Genomic DNA, 21,880 nt, shown 5'->3' with positions numbered 1-21,880 from the left:
GGCTCTTGGGCTGAGTCCTGTGCCCTCAGAGGCCCCCTCCTGGCCACACTGGTCCTGGGAGCATAGGAGAGAGGCCAGGTGAGAACAGGAGAGGCAGGTGGGAGGGGCCCTCCAGGACCTCAGGAGCAGGAGAAAGAACAGAGGGCGTTTGCCCCACCCACTCAGGCTTGGGAATCCTTCTGGGCTCCCAGGTGGGGTGCCCCCCACCCGAGACCAGAGGTGGAAGGCAAACCTGGGCCCCGTTGAGCCTAAGCCCCACCCCACATACCACCCAGGGCTTTTTCCAGCCCTGTTGGTCCTAAGAATAGGCCCCACTCACTGCCCAAACCACACTCCTGCTTAGGCCCCACCCTCCACAGCCAAGGTCTTTTCCACCTTTCTTTTTTTTTTTTTCCTCTCCTCCTTTCTTACTACTGTGGTTCTGTTTTACCTTCTGGTTGTTGTTTCAACTATATTTTAATTTTTATATTCTTTCTAACATATCTGCTAGTTTCCTAGTCTAATTTTATTTTTTTTCTTTGTCATCATTGGCCCTCCGGGAGGAGCAGGAAAGGAGCAGAGGGCGATCCCCCGGCCCACTCAGCCCAGAGAGCCTGCTGAGCTCCCAGGAAGGTTCCCTTCCCTCCAAGATCATCCCCTTACCCCTGGTCCTGGGGGCATGAGAAGAAAGCTGAGAGGAGAACAGGAGAGGCCATTGGGAGGGGCCCTCTGGGACAGGAGGAGCAGGAGAGGAGAAGAACGCGTTTGCCCCATCCACTCGAGCCCAGGAAGCCTGCTGGGTTCCCAGGTGAGGTCCCCCTCCCTCTGAGACCAGGGGTGGGGGACACACCTGGGCCCCTTCTGTTCCTTGAGCCTAAGCCCCAGCCCCACAGCTCCCAGGGCCTTTACCAGCCCTGTGGGTCCTAAGTATAGGCCCCATCCACCACCCAAACTTCGCCCTTACTTAGGCCCCACCCTCCACAGCCAAGGTCTTTTCCCCTTTTTTTCTTCCTCTTTCCCCTCCTCCTCTTTTTTACTATTGTGATACTGTTGTATCTTCCAGTTGTTGATTCATCTATATTTTTATATTCTTTCTAACATATCTGTTAGTTTCCTAGTCTAATTTTATTTTTTACTTTACTGTTGTTCTTTTTTGGGTTTTTTTGGCAACAACACGCGGCTTGCGGGATCTTGGTTCACGAGCCAGGGGTCAGGCCAAAGCTCCTGTGGTGGGAACTCCGAGGTCCAAACCACCAGACTAACAGAGAACCTCAGACCCCAGGGAATATTCATAGGAGTGAGGTCTCCCAGAGGTCCTCATCTCAGCACCAAGACCCAACTCTACCCAACAGCGTACAAAGTCCAGTGCTGAAAGCCTCAAGCCAAACAACCAGTAAGACAGGAACACAATCCCACTCATCCAAAAAAAAAAAAAAAAAAAAAGAAGGAAACAGCAAAAAAATATGTCACAGATGAATGATCAAGGTAGAAGCCTAAAAGATCAAATAAATGAAGAGGAAACAGGCAATCTGCCTGAAAAAGAATTCAGAGTAATTATAGTAAAGATGATCCAGAGTCTTGGAAATAGGATGGAAACACGGATTGAGAAAATACAAGAAATGTTTAACAAAGACCTAGAAGAACTAAAGAACAAACAGAGAAGAACAACACAATAACTGAAATGAAAAATACAGTAGAAGGAATCAATAACTGAGGCAGAAGAACGAATAAGCGAGCTGGAAGACATAATCATGGAAATAACTGCTGAGGGGCAGAATAAAGAAAAAAGAATGAAAAGAACTGAAGACAATCTCACAGACCTCTGGGACAACACTAAACGCACCAACATTTGAATTATAGGGGTCCCAGAAGAAGAGAAAAAGAAAGGGTCTGGGAAAAAATCTGAAGAGATTATAGTGGAAAACTTCCCTAAAATGGGAAAGGAACTAGTCACCAAGTCCAGGAAGCACAGAGAGTCCCATCCAGGATAAACCCCAGGAGAAAGAGACAAAGACACATATTAATCAAGCTAACAAAAATTAAATTCAAAGAAAAAATATTAAAAGCAGCGAGGGAAAAGCAAAAAATAACATACAAAGGACACTCCATAAGGTTATCAGCTGACTTTTCAGCAGAAACTCTGCAGGCCAGAAGGGAGTGGCAGGATATACTTAAAGTGATGAAAGAGAAAAACCTACAACCAAGATTACTCTATCCAGCAAGGATCTCATTCAGATTCTACAGAGAAATCAAAAGCTTTTCAGACAAGCAAAAGCTAAGAGAATTCAGCATCACCAAACCAGCTTTACAACAAATGCTAAAGAAACTTCTCTAGGTGGGAAACACAGAGAAGAAAAAGACCCACAAAAACAAACCGAACAAACCCAAAACAATTAGGAAAATGGTAATAGAAATATACATATCAATAATAACCTTGAATATAAATGCATTAAATGCCTCAACCAAAAGACACAGACTGGCCAAATGGATACAAACACAAGACCCATATATATGCTGTCTACAAGAGACTCACTTCAGACCTAGGGACACATACAGACTGAAAATGAAGGGGTGGAAAAAGATATTCCATGGAAATCAAAAGAAAGCTGGAGTAGCAATACTTGTATCAGATAAAATAGACTTTAAAATAAAGACTGTTACAAGAGATAAGGAAGGACACTACATAATGATCAAGGGATCAATCCAAGAAGAAGATATAACAATTATAAATGTTTATGCACCCAACATAGGAGCACCTCAATATATAAGGCAAATGCTAACAACCATGAAAGGGGAAACTGACAGTAACACAATGATAGCAGGGGACTTTAACACCCCACTTATACCAATGGACAGATCATCCAAGCAGAAAATAAATAAGGAAACACAAGCTTTAAATGACACAACAGACCAGATAGATTTAATTGATATTCATAGAACATTCCACCCAAAAGTGGCAGAATACACTTTCTTCTCAAGTGCACACAGAATATTCTCCAGGATAGATCACATCTTGGGTCACAAATCAAGCCTCGGAAAATTTAAGAAAACTGAAATCGTATCAAGCATCTTTTCTGACCACAATGCCATGAGACTGGAAATCAATTACAGGAAAAAAACTGTAAAAAACACAAATACAGGGACTTCCTGGTAGCACAGTTTAAGAATCCACCCGCCAATGCAGGGGACATGGGTTCAAGCCCTGGTCCAGGAAGATCCCACATGCCGTGGAGCAATTAAGCCTGTGTGCCACAACTACTGAGCCTGTGCTCTAGAGTCTGCAAACCACAACTACTGAGCCCTCATGCCACAACTACTGAAGCCTGCCTGTGCTCTGCAACAAGAGAAGCCACCACAATGAGAAGCCCGCACACCGCAACGAAGAGTAGCCCCTGCAACAAAGACCCAATGCAGCCAAAAAAAAAAAAAAAAAACCTCACAAATACATGGAGGCTAAACAGTGCACTACTAAATAACCAAGAGATCACAGAAGAGATAAAAAAATACATAGAAACAAATGACAATGCAAACACGACAACCCAAAACCTATGGGATGCAGCAAAAGCAGTTCTAAGAGGGAAGTTTATAGCAATTCAATCTCACATCAAGAAACAAGAGAAATTGCAAATAAACAATCTAACCCTACACCTAAAGCAACTAGAGAAAGAACAAAGAAAACCTGAAGTCAGTAGAAGGAAAGAAATCATAAAGATCAGAGCAGAAATAAATGAAATAGAAACGAAGAAAACAATAGCAAAGATCAATAAAACTAAAAGCTGGTTCTTTGAGAAGATAAGCAAAATTGATAAACCGTTAGCCAGACTCATCAAGAAAAAAAGGGAGAGGATGCAAATCAATAAAATTAGAAATGAAAAAGGAGAAATCACAACCAACACCACAGAAATACAAAGGATTATAAGAGACTACTATAAACAACAATATGCCAATAAAACGGACAACCATGAAGAAACGGACAAATTCTTGGAAAGGTGCAATTTTCCAAGACTGAACCAGAAAGAATTAGAAAATATAAACAGACCTATCACAAGCAATGAAATTGGGCACAGAGGGAACCTACCTCAACATAATAAAGGCCTTATATGACAAACCCACAGCAAACATCATACTCAATGGTGAAAAGCTGGAAGCATTTCCACTAAGATCAGGAACAAGACAAGGGTGTCCACTGTAGCCACTCTTATTCAACATAGCTTTGGAAATCCTAGCCACGGCAATCACAGAAGAAAAAGAAATAAAAGGAATACAGATTGGAAAAGAAGAAGTAAAACTGTCACTATTTGCAGATGACATGATACTATACACAGAAAATCCTAAAGATACCACCAGAAAACTACTAGAACTAATCAATGAATTTGGTAAGGTTGCAGGATACAAAATTAATGCTCAGAAATCTCTTGCATTCCTATAGACTAACAACAAAAAATCAGAAAGAGAAATTAAGGAAACAATCCCATTTACCATCACAACAAAAAGAATAAAATACCTAGCAATAAACCTATCTAAGGAGGTAAAAGACGTGTACTCAGAAAACTATAAGACACTGATGAAAGCAATCAAAGATGACATAAACAGATGGAGAGATATACAATGTTCCTGGATTGGAAGACTCAGTATTGTGGAAATGACTATCCTACTCAAAGCAACCTACAGATTCAATACAATCCCTATCAAATTACCAATGGCATTCTTCACAGAATTAGAAAAAAATTTTTACAATTCACATGGAAACACACAAGACCCCAAATAGCTAAAGCAATCTTGAGAAAGAAAAACGGAGCTGGAGGAATCAGGCTCCCCAACTTCAAACTATACTACAAAGCTACAGTATTCAAGACAGTATGAACTGGTTTTCAGGGCAGAAATAGAGACACAGATATAGAGAACAAACGTATGGACACCAAGTGGGGAAAGTGGCGGGGGTGTACCATATGACCCAGCAATCCCACTACTGGGCATATACTAAGAAAAACATAATTCAAAAAGAGACATGTACCACAATGTTCGTTGCAGCACTATTTACAATAGCCAGGACATGGAAGCAATCTAAATGTGCATCGACAGATGAATGGATAAAGAAGATGTGGCACACATATACAATGGAATATTACTTAGCCATAAAAAGAAATGAAATTGAGTTATTTGTAGTGAGGTGGATGGACCTAGAGTCTGTCATACAGAGTGAAGTAAATCAGAAAGAGAAAAACAAATACCGTATGCTAACGCATGTATAGGGAATCTAAGAAAAAATGGTACTACTGAACCTAGTGGCAGGGCAGGAATAAAGATGTAGACATAGAGAATGGACTTGAGGACACCGGGTGGAGGTGGAAGCTGGGGCGAAGTGAGAGTAGCATCAACATATATACACTACCGAATGTAAAACAGCTAGTGGGAAGCAGTTGCATAGCACAGGAGATCAGCTCGGTGCTTTGTGATGACCTAGAGGGGTGGAATAGGGAGGGTGGGAGGGAGGCTCAAGAGGGTGGGGACGTGGGGATGCATGCATGCACGTGGCTGATTCAATTTGTTGTGTGACAGAGGCTAGCGCAGTATTGTGGAGCAGCTATACTCCAATAAAGATATATTAAAAAAATAATTAAAAAGTAAAATGCCATACGCTAGTGACGTCCACATCATTCTATATGTAAACTCACAATAATACCATCTGTTTTGGAGAAAAACAAGCTATGTCTAATATGCAGTCTGAGGTTGAGAATATAGCAGCAGTACTCAAAAACTGAAAATCATTTTACCTATTCTTCTACCTCATGATAATACAACATTTTTCTTAGTGTTTTATACCGTACAACAGTGCTTTAACTTACATGATCTTATTTAGATATAATTAGGATTCTTGGATTTTTCAGTTTACTCTTAAGTTCATCAAACAAAGAAGCTCTTGCTTTATTTCTTTTACTTAAACTAGCCTGGAGACAGAAACAAGCAAATCAAAGTCTCCACTAGGAATTGTCTTCCATTCACAACTGCATCACTTGCTCCTGTTTATTCCCTACAAATAACTCAGTCTAGTTTTGTTCAGTTGAACACACACATGAACTAGGAAAAAAGAGGAAAGACCTGGAGAGCTGCAATCATTGTAGTACTACTTCCTGTCGTAGAACCAGCCAGTCGCTTCCAATCTTCCATTTTAGGATATTTCCCTTCCAAGTTCTGACCAAAGATAGAATAACTTCTCCTGTTCCAACATTCCTAGAAAATTCTCTTAAATCACTTAAAACAACTTTCCTTTGTTTATTCAGTTTACATTCTTCAAAAGCCATTTACATTTCCTGTACCCCACCTCTTCTTCATGCCTTCAGGTACTGCTGTAAAAAGACTCATCTCGGTACAAACACTCTTATCTTTCTGTAAAGATCAATCCTCCAGTCTTAAATAGTTCTTGTGGCTTTTCAAAGGTGCTCTTCATTTGAAGAACCATTTTGTGCTGCCCCCAGAGTCTCTCACAATAATTGAGATTAAAAGGGCTTGGTCTCCCTTCCCCTAATTCTAGGCACACTTCCGCCTCCCTACCACCCAAATAAATGCCTATTTTTGTTCTCTACAATACTTCCTGTCAGCAAAACTGCTAGTCTCTTGCAGTTTTCTCTTCCATCTTGCTCTCTCTTTGAAATTATTTTAACTAAAAGCTACTTTTGATTATTGTGTTTCTCAAAGACAGCACAACTGTTCAAGTCTAAAACGGCACTGAATCTATGCCCTAGCTATATACATAGCTGTCAGTCGGGGAATAAAAGCCATAGGAATTTTTTAAAAAATCACTTTTCTTAACCTTGAACATTAACATAAATGAATTCCAGCTTTTAAAAATTATAAATATATATTTGGTTTCAGACGTCTCAAGAGCACTAATGGCATATGCTTGGGTTTTATCACACCAACATTTCTATGGGACAGTTGGTCCAGTCATTTGGCTGACAGCACAGCCAGAATTATTGTTCAAGGCTGTTAACATAACTTTTTATACCAAGCTGGTTATCACATGACTGCTGAGAAAACCACAGCCTCCTGGGCAAAGCACAGCCTGTTGGCCTGACTAGGTCACAGAAACCTCACAGAACAGCAAGCTACTGCCTCTACTGGCTGTTACAGCAGGACATACCTCTTCGTAATTTTTCGCCTCCACTCCATGCTTCATGTCTAGGATCACGAGTTGGTCAGGTATCCGCCCTGTTCCTGAGAAAGAAATCAAAGGATTCATTGTGCGGAATGTTTAAAATTCCGGGAAATCACCCACCCACCCTCCCTCTCCCTAAGCCCTACCCTCTCAATAGAGGGAAACAGCGGCAACTCCTCCCCCTACTCAGCTGCAGAAAATTCCTGGCTCTGGCTAAAAATCACAAGCATTCCAGACAAAGCCTCTATCTGTGTGGGGTGCCAGAAAGTGACAAGAACATGCTGCTGGCAAACATCTCTGAGGGAGCAGGACACAAGATACTGCAGCTGGTACTACAGAGGAACAGAACAGGGGAAGAGAAAACACACAGGCTCACTGGATTAGGAAACGAAAGTCACAACAGCATACAATTGAGTGGCATATAGACCAATAGGTAGAGGGCACCAACTTAGGCTGAAAAGGCACATTCCACATCTGAAAAGGCTGACCTGTGAAATTCTGAGAGAAGGATTACTCGGTATACACTAAGCTTGAATTTACTTAATACAAATATGAGTACTGAAAAGTACACAGGATTTGTCTACTATTCCACTTATTTCAAACATTTTGGTCGATGTAAGGCCATTTCAATAGGTAAACAAAGTGTTATGGGACTATTCCCACAAAGCCTTTAGAAGAGCCCAAGAAGAAACTTAACAATAAGAGTAAAATTCTCAGGGATACTTCTTACAAACAGAAAAGTCTATTGGGGATAGTAGGACCAACAGAGCAATGTTCATATTAGAAAAGATAATCTGATTCAGCTGGATCAAAAGGAATTCTACTCAGGCTTCCCTGGTGGCGCAGTGGTTGAGAGTCCACTGCGCCGGTCCGGGAAGATCCCACATGCTGCGGAGCGGCTGGGCCTGTGAGGCATGGCCGCTGAGCCTGCGCGTCCGGAGCCTGTGCTCTGCAACGGGAGAGGCCACAACAGTGAGAGGCCCCCGTACCGCAAAAAAAAAAAAAAAAAGGAATTCTATTCTTACATCATCAAATAGGAGAAAGTGAAAGATTCAAAAGAGCCCCAGAAAACTGCTCAGTCTCAATCTCCTGGAATTCACCTGATTACTTGTATAATTAAAAACTGCCTGCATGAAATTAGGAGTTTTGGGAAATATTGCCAGTTAATCATCATGGTTCCTGAGACCATAGCCGTAGAGAGTGGTACTGTACCCTGAGAAACACTGGAGATTTTCTGAAATGTCAATTCAAAAACTACTCATTAAGAACTCACAAGGCGCTAGAACAGAGATTGCAATCTCTGCCTTCAAATAATTCTATGGGCATCTAAGACATAAATATGCATACCAGCTACAGTAAAAATGCAAAGCATATAAAACTTTAAGGAAAAAACAAAAACGGTTCAGACTCCCAGCTATGGAGCAAAGGTTAGAAGAGGGAAGAGATTAGTTGTGGACAGACTTCACTTGAGAGGTAGCACCTGACAGCAGACAAAGTATCTGGACAGAAGGGAACACATGAACAAAGACAGCTATTGAAAGGATTGTGGCATGTTTAAAAGACAGTAAAGAAGTTCTTTTGGATAGACTAGAAAGATCAATTTGAAAGCTTATAAGACTGAATAGGTAGGATCAAGAAACTAAGCCAAGGACTTCCCTGGTGGCGAAGTGGTTAAGAATCCACCTGCCAATGCAGGGGACACCGGTTCGAGCCCTGGTCCGGGAAGATCCCACATGCCGCAGAGCAACTAAGCCCGTGCGCCCCGACTACTGAAGCCCGCGTGCCTAGAGCCCGTGCTCCACAACAAAGAGAAGCCACCGCAATGAGAAGTCTGCACATGCGATAAAGGGTAGCTCCCGCCTGCTGCAACTAGAGAAAGCCCGCATGCAGCAATGGAAACCCAACGCAGCCAAAAATAAATAAATACATTTATTTAAAAAAAAAAGAAAAAGAAAGAAACTAAGCCAAGTCACAGATACCTTCTGAGCATTAAACCAATTAGGTTTCCAAAACAAAAGAAAGCAAAACAAAAAGTGACACCCAGAGAGGTATCTTCTCCCAAATCTAATGTGCAATCTTGATCACAGCACTGCCTGTAAGAGATTCAATGCAAATATTTGCTTCTCCTTCCTCACTTAAAAAGTTGTGAAATCCAAGCAGCTCACAGCTCCGCCTGGTCGGAATGATCAAGATATTCTCTTCCTAACAGACTCTTCTCGCTATCTCTGTTTGCCACAGCACAGCTTTAGCATTATTCAAACACGAATGAAACCACAAAACCACAGACCATCTGAGTCCAGACCATACAATTTCTTGCACAGAACAGCCAGCCCAGCCCCTTAATTGACATCATGGCCATAAAGGGTCTCCTTTGTAAAAACACCTTTTGAAATTTCTCTCTGCCTGACAAATAGACAGTCTTTTAAAGGTGCTCCGAAGACTACAAGGTATCAGGTCTTCACATCAGAATAAACAGCTGAATAAACACAAATGAAACTAGAAATTGAATGCTGGCTATAACATGTGTGTATACACATACATTTATACATACATACACACACATTTTTGAACTAGTTCCTAGGCATTTACATGCACAGCATCAGCATATAAGAAATTCAGAACAAAAGATAATCTCTGCCTTCAAAGAGTACAAAATTGGGAATGTAAGATATATACACGAGACACTTAACACAAGGCTGTGTGTGTGAGATATATATATATTCAAATACTTAAATAAACAATCCAATCAGTAAGTGATGCACTATTCAGAGGAAGCCACACTGACCTCCTTGCTGTTTCTGAGACATGCTCAGCATCTTAAGGTGTTTGCTTTCTCTCCAAAGCCCTCATTACCATCTGACTTATTTTTTTTTAATAAATAAATAAATTTATGGCTGCACTGGGTCTTTGTTGCTGCACGCGGGCTTTTCTCTAGTTGCGGCAAGCGGGGGCTACTCTTTGTTGTGGTGTGCAAGGCTTCTCTTATTGCGGAACATGGGCTCTAGGCGCACAGGCTTCAGCAGTTGTGGCTCGCGGGCTCTAGAGCACAGGCTCAGTAGTTGTGGCGCACAGGCTTAGTTGCTCCGCGGCATGTGGGAGCTTCCTGGACCAGGGATCAAACCTGTGTCTCCCACATTGGCAGATGGATTCTTAACCACTGCACCACCAGAGAAGCCCCCGTTTGACTTATATTTGTCTATTGTCTGCTTGCTCCAATGAAAATGTAAGCTCCACTGAGAACAGAGACTTCTGTTTTATTCACTGCTATATCCCCAACACCTAGAACAGTGATGGATGAATCAATCAATCGATTGAGATATCAAGCAGACTAGAACGGCTGAGGGATGCATTCTAAAAGAACTAAAAGTAGGGACTTCCCTTTGGTCCAGTGGGTAAGACTCCACACTCCCAATGCAGGGGGCCTGGGTTCGATCCCTGGTAGGGGAACTAGGTCCCACATGCATGCTGCACCTAAGAGTCCACATGCTGCAACTAAGAAGTCTGCATGCCACAACTAAACACGCCGCAACAAAGATCCCACGTGGGGCAACTAAGACTTGGCACAGCTGAAACAAACAAATAAATAAATATTAAAAAACAAAAACAAAAAAATCCCAAAACTAAAGGTAAACCTATGTTCATATGGGAAGAGAGCATTCCAACAAATGAATAAATGTGACATGTTTAGAAGGCAGAGCAAACCAGAATGACTGGGGCCTGATGGGCAGAGGAAGATAAGGTTGGATGGAGCAAGAGTATAAAGACTATTAAAAGCCATGATGCCTAAAATCCCTTCTAGCTTGAAAATTTCATGATTCTGTGTTTCATTCTATAGAACAGGAATATTACTGCCACTACAAAGAAGGGAAAGCTTTTGAAAAAGGACTGACATAATGAAAGATGTGTTTTAGGAGATAAATCTGGTGGCAGTATTTGGATATATTAAAAGCAGGGATATCAGTTAGAAGGCTAATGACATGATCCATGATTTGAAAGATTAGAATTCAGATCTGTGTGGTGGCTGATACAGGAGGTATTTTGAAAGAAGTATCAGCATAACTTGATGACAGACTGGAAAAGACAAAAGTATGTAATTTAAAATATGTGAGCCCAAGTAACTGGAAGGATGGTGTTAATACTGATGAGTGAGGAGAACTAATTTGAAAGAGTAGGTCATGAATACAGTCTTAGATGTCTGAGTTTTGAGGTAAGAATAGCACACTATGTGGAAATGTCTGGAATACTGTTGAGACATCCTGGAACTGGCAGGGGTGGGGGCAGGGAGAAGGGTATCAGTCATGAAATCACTATTACAGTCTTTTAATTTTCTATTCTTAATCTATTATTCCATTTACTTCAGGCAAACTCCCTTAGCTTTTAGGCTAAACTGACCCACTTTAGATCAGGGGTCAATTTCTGATTAACTGTTAAAAGCAGCTGGTTCTTTTGCTATTCCTGGGAATATGTTAGAGGTGTTGGCAAAGGTACCTGCTTTTCTTCTAGGATCGTATGTTCTGAACATTCTATAAATGTAAAATTGCCAGGAGTCCTTTTGCTACCATACGGAGAAAGCCTGAGAATAAAGTCAAATGGAGGCAAAAAGAGGAAGCACTAAAAACAATGTACGGTTCCAATGATACCGTTAAAACCCCAAGATACAGCCCTACCTGAAGTCAGTACCACAATGTAGACTTCCCTGTTGAGAGAGTCACATGGTCTTTCTCTTCTTCCTCTTTAAGCCAGTTTGAGTTACGTTTTTGTGTCCTGCAGCCCCAAAGGGTCCCAAGTAATATAATAGGTATAAATGCATACAGCTTTTAGAGTCTGGTGTCCTTGAAGCTGAAGAATAGGGAGTGAAAAAGTCCCCAACCACTGAGCACAGAAGCCATCAGGTAATCAATCAGCCTAAAAGTTACTAAGGACTCTTGGCCTTGAGATGCACAGAAGAAGCCACAGCAAGTTATCAGGACTAGGAAATAGCAAGTGCCCTGGAGATCGAAACTGCTTCTGATGATACATTATTTGTCAGACAGACCCTACTTCTAATCCCAAAGAAAACATATCACTAGCATATAAATGCACTATTTTCTAGCATCTATACCAAATTCAACTCTATCATTCAAGCCAAGTATATCACAGGATTCAAGAAATGCCTACTCCTGCACGTGAAGAACCCTACCAATTCGCCAACTTTCACTTATACGTGTGTGCACTCCAGCAAATGTAGTTTTCATTTCCTCTTCTTGCCCAGACCAAGAGAGAAAGTTCATGCTCTAACTTGCTTAGAAGACGATGCTTAATTCAGGGAAAATACTCTGATTTACTTACCCTTGCTCTCAAAACACACTTCGAACATGTCATAATCTTCAGTGGTAAAGGCAAATTTCCCCTTGGTTGCATCCTCCTTGGAGTACAGAATATGGCCAGCAGAATCTGTAATCTAAAAGTAAAAATTAAGTAAGAACAGACAGCAAATAATACTCGGGAAGAGAACTTATAGAAATTGGAGAAATGGAAAGAAACACTGTCTGTAAAAGACAGTCTAGGGCTTCCCTGGTGGCGCAGTGGTTAAGAATCTGCCTGCCAATGCAGGGGACACAGGTTCGAGCCCTGGTCCGGAAAAATCCCACATGCCGCAGAGCAACTAAGCTCGTGCGCCACAACTACTGAGCCTGTGCTCTAGAGCCCGCGAGTCACACTACTGAAGCCCATGTGCCACAACTACTGAAGTCCGTGCGCCTAGAGCTTGTGCTCTGCAACGAGAGAAACCACGACAATGAGAAGCCCATGCATGGCAAAGAAGAGTAGCCCTCGCTCGCCGCAACTAGAGAAAGCCCGTGCACAGCAAAGAAGACCCAACACAGCCAAATAAATAACATAAATAAATTTATCAAAAAAAAAAAAAAAGACAGTGTGTTATGATCACTATGGTCCAACCATTCCCAAAGACAGGAATTGGATTAGAAGGTGAAACCCAAATACAGCAAATTTCACACAGTTGATATAGTTGATATAAAGTGGGTTTATTAGCAAAAGTTCACTTTATAGAATGTAGATCAGTATCATTTCCTAGAAAGGGAAAATGGAAGTGGATAATTACTGAAAGAATATACAAAAAGGAGAAAGATATATAAGAACACATTTCCTGTTTAAAACAAATCTTGACACATGGTTGGGGGGAGGGGTGGAGAGTGGAAATGGAGCACCTGACACAAGGAGTGAAGGAAAAGAAGGCGTGCTTGGAGGAAAAATCTGGCAGAGCTATTCCTGCAGATTTTATGTGGATTATGTCAATGGCTACAAGGGGTGGGGGAAGGCAGGGGGATAAACAAGAAATTACTCCTAAAAAAGACATCTTTGGCTTCCACAAATGATAATTCCTGTCTTCCAGGTTGTTGCCTCTGGTTTTCCAAATGTAAACCGCTCCATTCCTACAGAATGGCCTGTAAGCACAGACGAAGCGGCATATATTGGTAAGTGAACGGTCGCATATAAAGCAAGGGCTTGACACAGTAATATGACAGACCGGGTCTCAGGCTTCTTTTCTAGAGTACATGGTTGTCTTGGCAGAAGGCACACTTCATGACCTAAGACAGGAAGCTACTTGAAATGTAGAACACAAAAATAGTGGATTCATTATATTAAACTGGACGTTCTAATGCTGTTTGTAAAACAAGATTCAATTATAGATGAGATTTTAAATATGAAAATTGAATAGTATACATATAAACCTATATATTTAAAGCACTTTAATAACACTAGTTATTTCTGAGTAGTGAGATTTCTTTATAATTTTTTTTTCTACAAAGGCATGTATCACTTATGGTCAGAAATAAAGTTATTTCAGTTTTGTGAAGAAAAACATAACGAAAGAATAGTTACCACTGATAGACAAATTTGAAATGATGGGTTAATAAAAAAGGTTTTATGGCACATCTAAATTCCCTAAGAGTAACAGCAGTAATACTAACCAAGTATCTTCTGCCATGAATGATGTTGATCATTCATTAATTTGTCAAACATTTAAGATACCTGGATCTGCACTGGTCACTGGAGAAATAGGATGTGGAAGATGGTTCCCATCTTCGAAGGGCTTAAGAGTATAAATAGGAGAAGAATAAGAAATGAGACAACTTCGCTGCAGTGTGGAGAGTGCGTCTGTGCCATGGGATTATGGAGGGTCACAGAGTGTATCATGGAGGAGGTGACACAGGAGCTGAGTCATGAAGGATGAGTTGCAATCAAGGGAAGAATAGGAGTAAAGACATTCAGGGTAGAAGAGACAGCAAATACGAAGGCTTAGGTCCAGAAAAACAAAACAGAACAAAAACATGATATCATCGTAACACTAATAGCTAATATTTATTAAGCACTTACTAAATGCTGAGTATTGTGCCAAGGCCTTTATATGCACTTTTTACTTGATCTTCACTATAACCCTACAGGTAAGAAGTATTTTTTCTCCCATGTTCCACAGGAGGAAACTGAGGCACAGAGAAGTTCAGTGGCTGGAGAGATACTAGCCAGATCATGTAGAACTACAACATCACGCTAAGGAGTTTACTGCGCACCAAGTGGAAAAGGCAATGAAGAATTTGAAACCAGAGTGATGCGATTCAACTTGAAGTTTACAAAGATAAATCTGATAACACTGTGAAGACAGACTCAAGAGGGACAATACTAGAGACAAGAAGATGTGTTAGGACACTAACTCAGTACTCCAGGTTAGAGATGATGAAGGCTTTGTGTATGGAGAGAAGGGGCCACATCTGAGGAATTTTAAAAATGGAGAAAAAAAATAAATTAAAAAAAAAGAAAAAAAAAAAAAAAAAAAAAACGGAAAGCCCAAGGACTTCCCTGGTGGTCCAGTGGGTAAGACTCTGAGCCCCTAATGCAGGGGGCCCGGGTTTGATCCCTGGTCGGGGAACTAGATCCCGCATGCATACTGCAACGAAGATCCCGCATGCCTCAACTAAGACCCGGCGCAAGCTAAATAAATACTTAAAAACAAACAAACAAAAAAACCGGAGAGCCCACAGGACAAGACCAAAAAGTGAACGCCCACAAAGACCAAGCAAGCAACATACACTGAGTCTAACGGGCCAGCACAAGTCCACGGGGTGTGGTGAACAATGTGGCAGACAGGAGACAGGCCGGTCTCAAGGGAGAAACCAATTACTACCATGGCATGCCAGTTTTTCAGACAATCTAATTCTCCGTAAGAACCTAAACATTTTAACTGTTATTTGAAATCTCCTAGTTTTTAAATCCTCACAACCAATCCCAACATTTGAAAAACTATCTCAAGGCCAAACAAAAAATGTCTATAGGGGCTTCCCTGGTGGCGCAATGGTTGAGAGTCCGCCTGCCGATGCAGGGGACACGGGTTCGTGCCCCAGTCTGGGAGGATCCCACATGCCGCGGAGCAGCTGGGCCCGTGAGCCATGGCCGCTGAGCCTGCGCGTCCGGAGCCTGTGCTCTGCAACGGAAGAGGCCACAGCAGTGAGAGGCCTGCGTACCGCAAAAAAAAATGTCTATAGAAACAGCTTCTGGGCCACCGATATCTGACCTCTGCATAGGACAGGAAGAAAGCTGGCTAAAATCACACAAAAGAACTGTTGGGCAGCACTGAGGTGAGAGCTGAGATCAGGGACCATGGATTTCTAGTGGCCGCACCTAGCAGCCAGGATGCAGGAGCAAAGAAAAGTATTATATGATTTAGGTCTGGGGTCTACACCTGAGTGGTTTGGAAGGAAACGGGGATTAAGGGATTATGTTATAAACTTTACCTACATAGTCTTCAATCCTCACAACAATCCAAGAGAGGCCAGTCTTATTATCCCCATTTTACTGAGGCAGAAACTTAGTAATTTGTTCATTATCACAGAGCTAATAAATTGTGTAGGTAGATTTGAAGAAAGGGTCTAAAACCTATGCTCTTTCCACATTCCATGTTGCAGCCCCACAGTAGGAATGGCTGAAGGAAGTGGAATGCACAGAAGCCAAGAAAGACTAACAGAATCTGATGGATTCTTTGGGTTGGTGCAAGTCAGAGAGTCTGAGAGTCCTCTTGAGTGGGACATGGCACTGTTCAGTCTGCATTCTCCACCTTAGAGGGATTAGCAGGCAGCCACAAGGTAGAGGCCTTGAAGTCAGCAATAAATAAACAATCTGCATGGGAATATTTAGCCCTGAAAATTCCTAAAGGCCTCTTGTTCATGTGATACTTTTCCTGAATTATCAACTAAAAGAAAAAGCCAAACAAAGGACAATTCAACTTAATCAGACTTACAAGACTTGGCATAAATTTGCCCAACCAGGTTATTTCCTAGAAGAACAGCTTATGATCTCTTTGCATTCTCCTAAGATTTTTTTTTAATACATGTGCCCTAGAATACTTTTATTTATTTTTTATTTTAAATTTATTTATTTATTTTTATATTTTTTGGCTGTGTTGGGTCTTTGTTTCTGTGTGAGGGCTTTCTCTAGTTGTGGCAAGCAGGGGCCACTCTTCATTATGGTGCGCGGGCCTCTCACTATGGCGGCCTCTCTTGTTGCGGAGCACAGGCTCCAGATGCGCAGGCTCAGTAGTTGTGGCTCATGGGCCTAGTTGCTCCGCGGCATGTGGGATCTTCCCAGACCAGGGCTCGAACCTGTGTCCCCTGCATTGGCAGGCAGATTCTCAACCACTGAGCCACCAGGGAAGCCCCTCTCCTAAGATTTTAAAAGGGTTCTTCAAAAAAAATTATTTAAGGACAGGAGCCTCTTTAGATGACAAATGATCCTAGGTACAGGTCAGAAAACTCTTATTAAGCAGTGGCAAAAATCCTTCATTGAGTACTTTGCAAAATGAATTAAGAAGTCTCCATGTTTTTCTGAAAGACTCGAATACAATCCACACTTCCAACTGGTTCTCGGAAGGAGTAAAAATTGTTTAAATTGTCTTCTTCTACACTGTACTGAGGAACTATAGTCATGGTAGAACCACTTGCATTGCTGGTTCTTTCTATGACATCTGAAAATGTATTAAAGACGCAAATATTTTACAAGAGGCTGAAGGCAAAACACCCATCACTGCCTATACCATTTATCAGCATGAAATTTACCTCCTGGAAATAGTGTGTGATAATGATCACATTTCCATCAGTGTCTCCACATTTCTATACTCCCTATGACCTTCAGATGACACAACTATATCAGGGTATCTATCCAGACATCTGGAAATCCAGACAGGCAACTTGACAATTTAACCTTCATGTTAGGCTCTTATAGACTGTTGGGGATTCTAACAGATCCCAGAATTTTTCTGAAAATCAGTAGGTTTCCCACGTAGTTCATAACTTTGCAGTTATTAAGGAGCCAAGCCACTGACCTTAAAAAAGAAAGAAAAGGGCTTCCCTGGTGGCGCAGTGGTGAGAGTCCGCCTGCCGATGCAGGGGACACGGGTTCTTGCTTTGCAACAGGAGGCCACAACAGTGAGAGGTCCGCGTACCGCCAAAAAAAAAAAAAAAAAACTGGGCAAATCTCAGTGACTAGCCAGAGCCGGCAAAGTCTAATAAGCTAAAATAATGGTTTTAAATTTCTTTAATTAAAATGTTCTGATTACAGATCACTTTAAAAGATCATCTGGTTTCTCGAAAATTAAGAGATTTTATTTTTTCTTCTTAAATTCTACTAGAGAACCACCTTGGTAATATGATAACTGCCACTTTCACCTACTATAACAGCAAACCCTTAAAGGATTCCCCCTTAACAATAAAAACATAAAACTTACTGTAAAGTTCTTAACCAAAGGTAATATCAAGGCATAAAATTTGCCCATGTGACATCAAGGAATGGAAAGTAATAAAGATTTCTTTCTAGATAACACCTTCTGAAGAAAAGCAAACCAAAGTTCACAACTTACAAAGTAGGGAAGAAAGTGTTAATTGTATGTATATGCACAGTAGCTGATATCAAGAATATGTGAATACTCACACCAAAACCATCAAATAAGTGAGAATACAGGTCCACTGGGAAAACAAGACTTATTTAGAATTGGATTTTCTTGGACGATTCTAGGCAGTGGCCAGAGAAAACAGGTTCTTGAGCAGTTCTTCTGCTCCTGAAGCCTGCCCCCCTTCCTTGACCACACATGCAAGATAATACCCTGCCTACTTCAAAAGGATCTTTAAGTAGCTTAGGCCCAAACACTAGGCAAATAAAGCAATTAGGAATTAAGGAATACAGTTCAGCTGGAGGAAGAAACTAATAGGCACTATCAAGAACCTGAACTAAGCAAATGGTAGGTGCATAATAAATCTGGCTCTCAGTTTTCTGGAAGCCAAGACTAAGAGAGAAACAAGTTGGGTTACACATCATTTGTTTTCTGATGAAAGCTCACAAATTTATCTTCAGTGATAATTTTCCTGGAACTAAACAAGAACAGTTTATCAGGAAGGTTCTTGTGAAAGGACTGTGACCAATATTAGACTCTCCACTTTCAACCACAGCCTTGCTAAAGATAGAAATACAATTCAGATGGATGCTTTTAGTGACCCTCCATAACAATCTGCCTGACCTAATAACGCAGACGTGGGACCTGAAGGAACTGGATGAACGCTCGCGAACCGCGGGCCTCTGCTCTTTAGCACCACTTCTCTCCCCATCCTGGCTCCTCTTGCTGCTCAGGGAATTCTCAGCCTTACTCTAAAGTTGCAAGAAGGCTGGGGCTACTTTTGGCCACTTGCTGCTACCACAAGTGTGTTTGAAAAAAAAAAAAAGTGTCAGGAAAAGATACCTTAAAAATAATACTACCCATCCAGATCTTGGTTTCTAATACCATTCTCCAATAAAAGGGAACCAGGGCTCCTTGGAGAAATGGCTGACCCCAGGACTGGAACAAGAAATACACAAGATGAGCCTGGGGCATCTTGTAGTGCCAGAAAGTAAAGAAGCGCTGGAAAACAAAACAAGACAAAAAACAACAGGGGTTTGTCAAAGGGACACAGGAGCCAAATGAAAGAGCTCCCAAAAGCCAAAGCTGTAACAATTTGAGCAACAAAATAAAGCAGTATTGGATTGTAATTCAATATATAAATACCCAGGAATCCATAATGATATAAATGATTAAACAAGCAAACAAACAAACAAACTGGGAGAGAAGAAGAAAATCTCCCATGCAGAACACTCTCAGATAATTTATGAAATTTTAGAAAAAGCACCCTCAAGGAGGTCAAGCATACTCCCCACTCAAGTGTGGGCTGCACATAGTGACTTCCTTCCAAAGAGCACAGCATAGAAAGGGGGGGGGGGAGTAACTTTACAGTGGACAAACCTGACAAACACTACCTCTGCCAGATGATCAAGGACAACATAACAGTGATAATTCATGTTGACAATATGCTCCCTTGGCATGATATGATGAAAATGACCCTTTACCTTTGTGGTCTTCCTCCCCAAAACCCTTAATTCCAGTTTCATCATGAGGAAAACATCAGACGAATCCCAATAGAGGGGTATCCTACAAAATACTTGACCAGTACTCCTCAAAACTCAAACGGCTGTCAAAAACAAGGAATATCTGAGAAACTGTCATAATCTACAGGAGCCCAAAGAAATACGACTAAATGTAATATATCCAGGATGGGATCCTGGGACAGGAAAAAAGGACATTAGGTAAAAACTAAGGGAATCTGAATAAAGTATAGACTTTAGTTAATAATAATGTATAAATACTTGTTTATTGTGACAGACAAAATGTATCATACTAACATAAGATATTAACAATAGGGGAAACTGGCTGTGGGGTATATGGGAACTGTATTATCTTCACTGTTCTTCTGTAAATCTAAAACTGTTCTAAGATAAAAAGCTTATGTAAAAAAATACTATTCAGAAAGATGAAGTCAAACACATACATACACATACATACACACACACACACGCACACGCACACATATACACATACACCTCCAGATTCTCAAGAAATTTATAATCAAAGCCAAGCAAGTAAATAAACATTTTCATATACTTTTTATGTTGTAAATACAAATAGTTAATTTGGACAAGTCTATACCTACCCTTATAAAATGACATATGATCTACGGGGGAGGTGGGAAGTCTGTGTATTTCTAATGGCACAGGTCACACATTGCTTTCATTTGCTGAATCAGCTCCATACCCCACCAGTCCAAGAATATGTTAAAAACCAAAAGCCAAATCCACGTCTTTCCGGGTGTGCTACCATAGCAGCAGAGGTCAATCAGCTTGCAGCTTTAGTGAAACTCTGAAGATGTAATTTCCTTCACACAGGCTCCTACCTGCACTCTGTCTTCCTCAGGTTTATGACCAATCTGGGGTATAATACTGAGTATACAACGTGTACATATTATTTTAAGGCTAACCATAAACCTTGTAACTCCTGAATGACTAACTCAGGAATTCAGAAACAGCCAAGTTCCTTGGAGAAGCTCTATACATTGAACAAAAATGAACCAAAAGAGAAACACCTACCCTTTTCTCCTTTTGAGAGATAGTACAGCATAGTAGTTAGACTGAAGGTTCTAGAGTCAGGCCTCAGGTTGGTGTTCAAATCACAGTTGGGCCACTTGCTAGCTGTAAGGCCTTGGATATGTTCCTTAACCTCTCTGTGCCTCATATGTAAAATAAGAACAAGAGTATGTACTTTACAAGGTTATTGTGAAAATTAAATTTAATAAAGGTAAAGTGCCTAGAACAGTGTTTGGCAGCTGGCAAGCAATCAGTAAGTGTAATTATCAGCATTGTCGTTGTTACTGTTAGCATTTTTGCTATTATGGTAACTGCTTGTTAGTGATAACTCAGAACTCCACAAACAATTAGGTCACTAACCATACTTTCAATCTAAAAGTGCTAATAGATGGCAAACTAGATAAAGTAGTCTGCATCGACTAAACCCAGGGGTGACTAGGGCCTAAATGGTTGTTGCATGGAGACAGGAAAAGACAGACAGGTAAACCTCAAGGAAGCAGCCGTAAGATTTAGAAACTGAAGAGATACAAAATGCCTAACAAAGCAGGTATTCAACGAATCATTTTAGCTGCTAACGGGATAGAAAGAAATACCAGATGACTTCAGCAATTCCTGCAAGTGTTTTACCCAATAAGTAATAAACTACGTGAAGGACCCAATAACATTAAGTGTGGGGAAAGGAGAAGAAAGGACTGTGGGTGCATATATAATGATCAGGGGTTGTAGGTCTGTACGCTTCATTTGGTAATAGTTCACAGTGAATCTTAAACTGTGGGGTCCAATCAGAAAGAACACCAAATCACTGAAGATGCTGTAGTTTTACACTAGAAAAATAGCATCAGAAATACTTGCAAGAGACTACCACGAGTACTACACACTAAGAACATGGACAACTCTGTCAGCCCAGAAGCTATATTTAATGGGCAGAAAACAAATTTACTCTGATCTTTCAAACAAGAGTAAGTACCAAGTCTACCAACAGCACCCCTGAAATCAAAGGATCACATCTAGATTTTACCCAGAACAAAGTCAAACTTAGAAAGGCCATAAGCAGCATTTAGCAACACTAAATTCTTTCAAATTTCCAACACAATTCAGCAATGGCAGAGCACAGCACAGAAGTAGTTTAAGAAGGCTTATAGAAGTACTGAAAACTAGACATGGAAGATTTCCAGGTACTGGTATGATAAAGGATAGATGCTCTCCTCCTGCTTCTATCAGCATTTACGACATTAACTCAACATAGGCAATACG

General features: G+C 41.0%; 1 protein-coding gene across 1 annotated transcript in view; it reads right to left on the bottom strand.

The window, feature by feature from the left end:
• Positions 1 to 21,880, bottom strand: part of TMED10 (transmembrane p24 trafficking protein 10) — a 42,548-nt gene that overhangs the window by 8,966 nt on the left and 11,702 nt on the right. Inside the window, exons 2-3 of the mRNA XM_024737834.1 lie at positions 12,464 to 12,575; positions 7,121 to 7,194 (exon numbers count right to left, since the gene is read on the bottom strand). Of these exons, the coding sequence (XP_024593602.1) occupies positions 7,121 to 7,194; positions 12,464 to 12,575 (186 nt within the window). The remainder of the gene's footprint in view (positions 1 to 7,120; positions 7,195 to 12,463; positions 12,576 to 21,880) is intronic.

This window comes from Neophocaena asiaeorientalis, unplaced genomic scaffold, assembly GCF_003031525.2.
Source record: "Neophocaena asiaeorientalis asiaeorientalis breed wild unplaced genomic scaffold, Neophocaena_asiaeorientalis_V1.1 scaffold49, whole genome shotgun sequence".
NCBI classification, from domain to species: Eukaryota; Metazoa; Chordata; class Mammalia; order Artiodactyla; family Phocoenidae; genus Neophocaena; species Neophocaena asiaeorientalis.
Note: the sequence above shows the minus strand (reverse complement) of the source record. Positions and strands in the feature narration are given on the sequence as shown.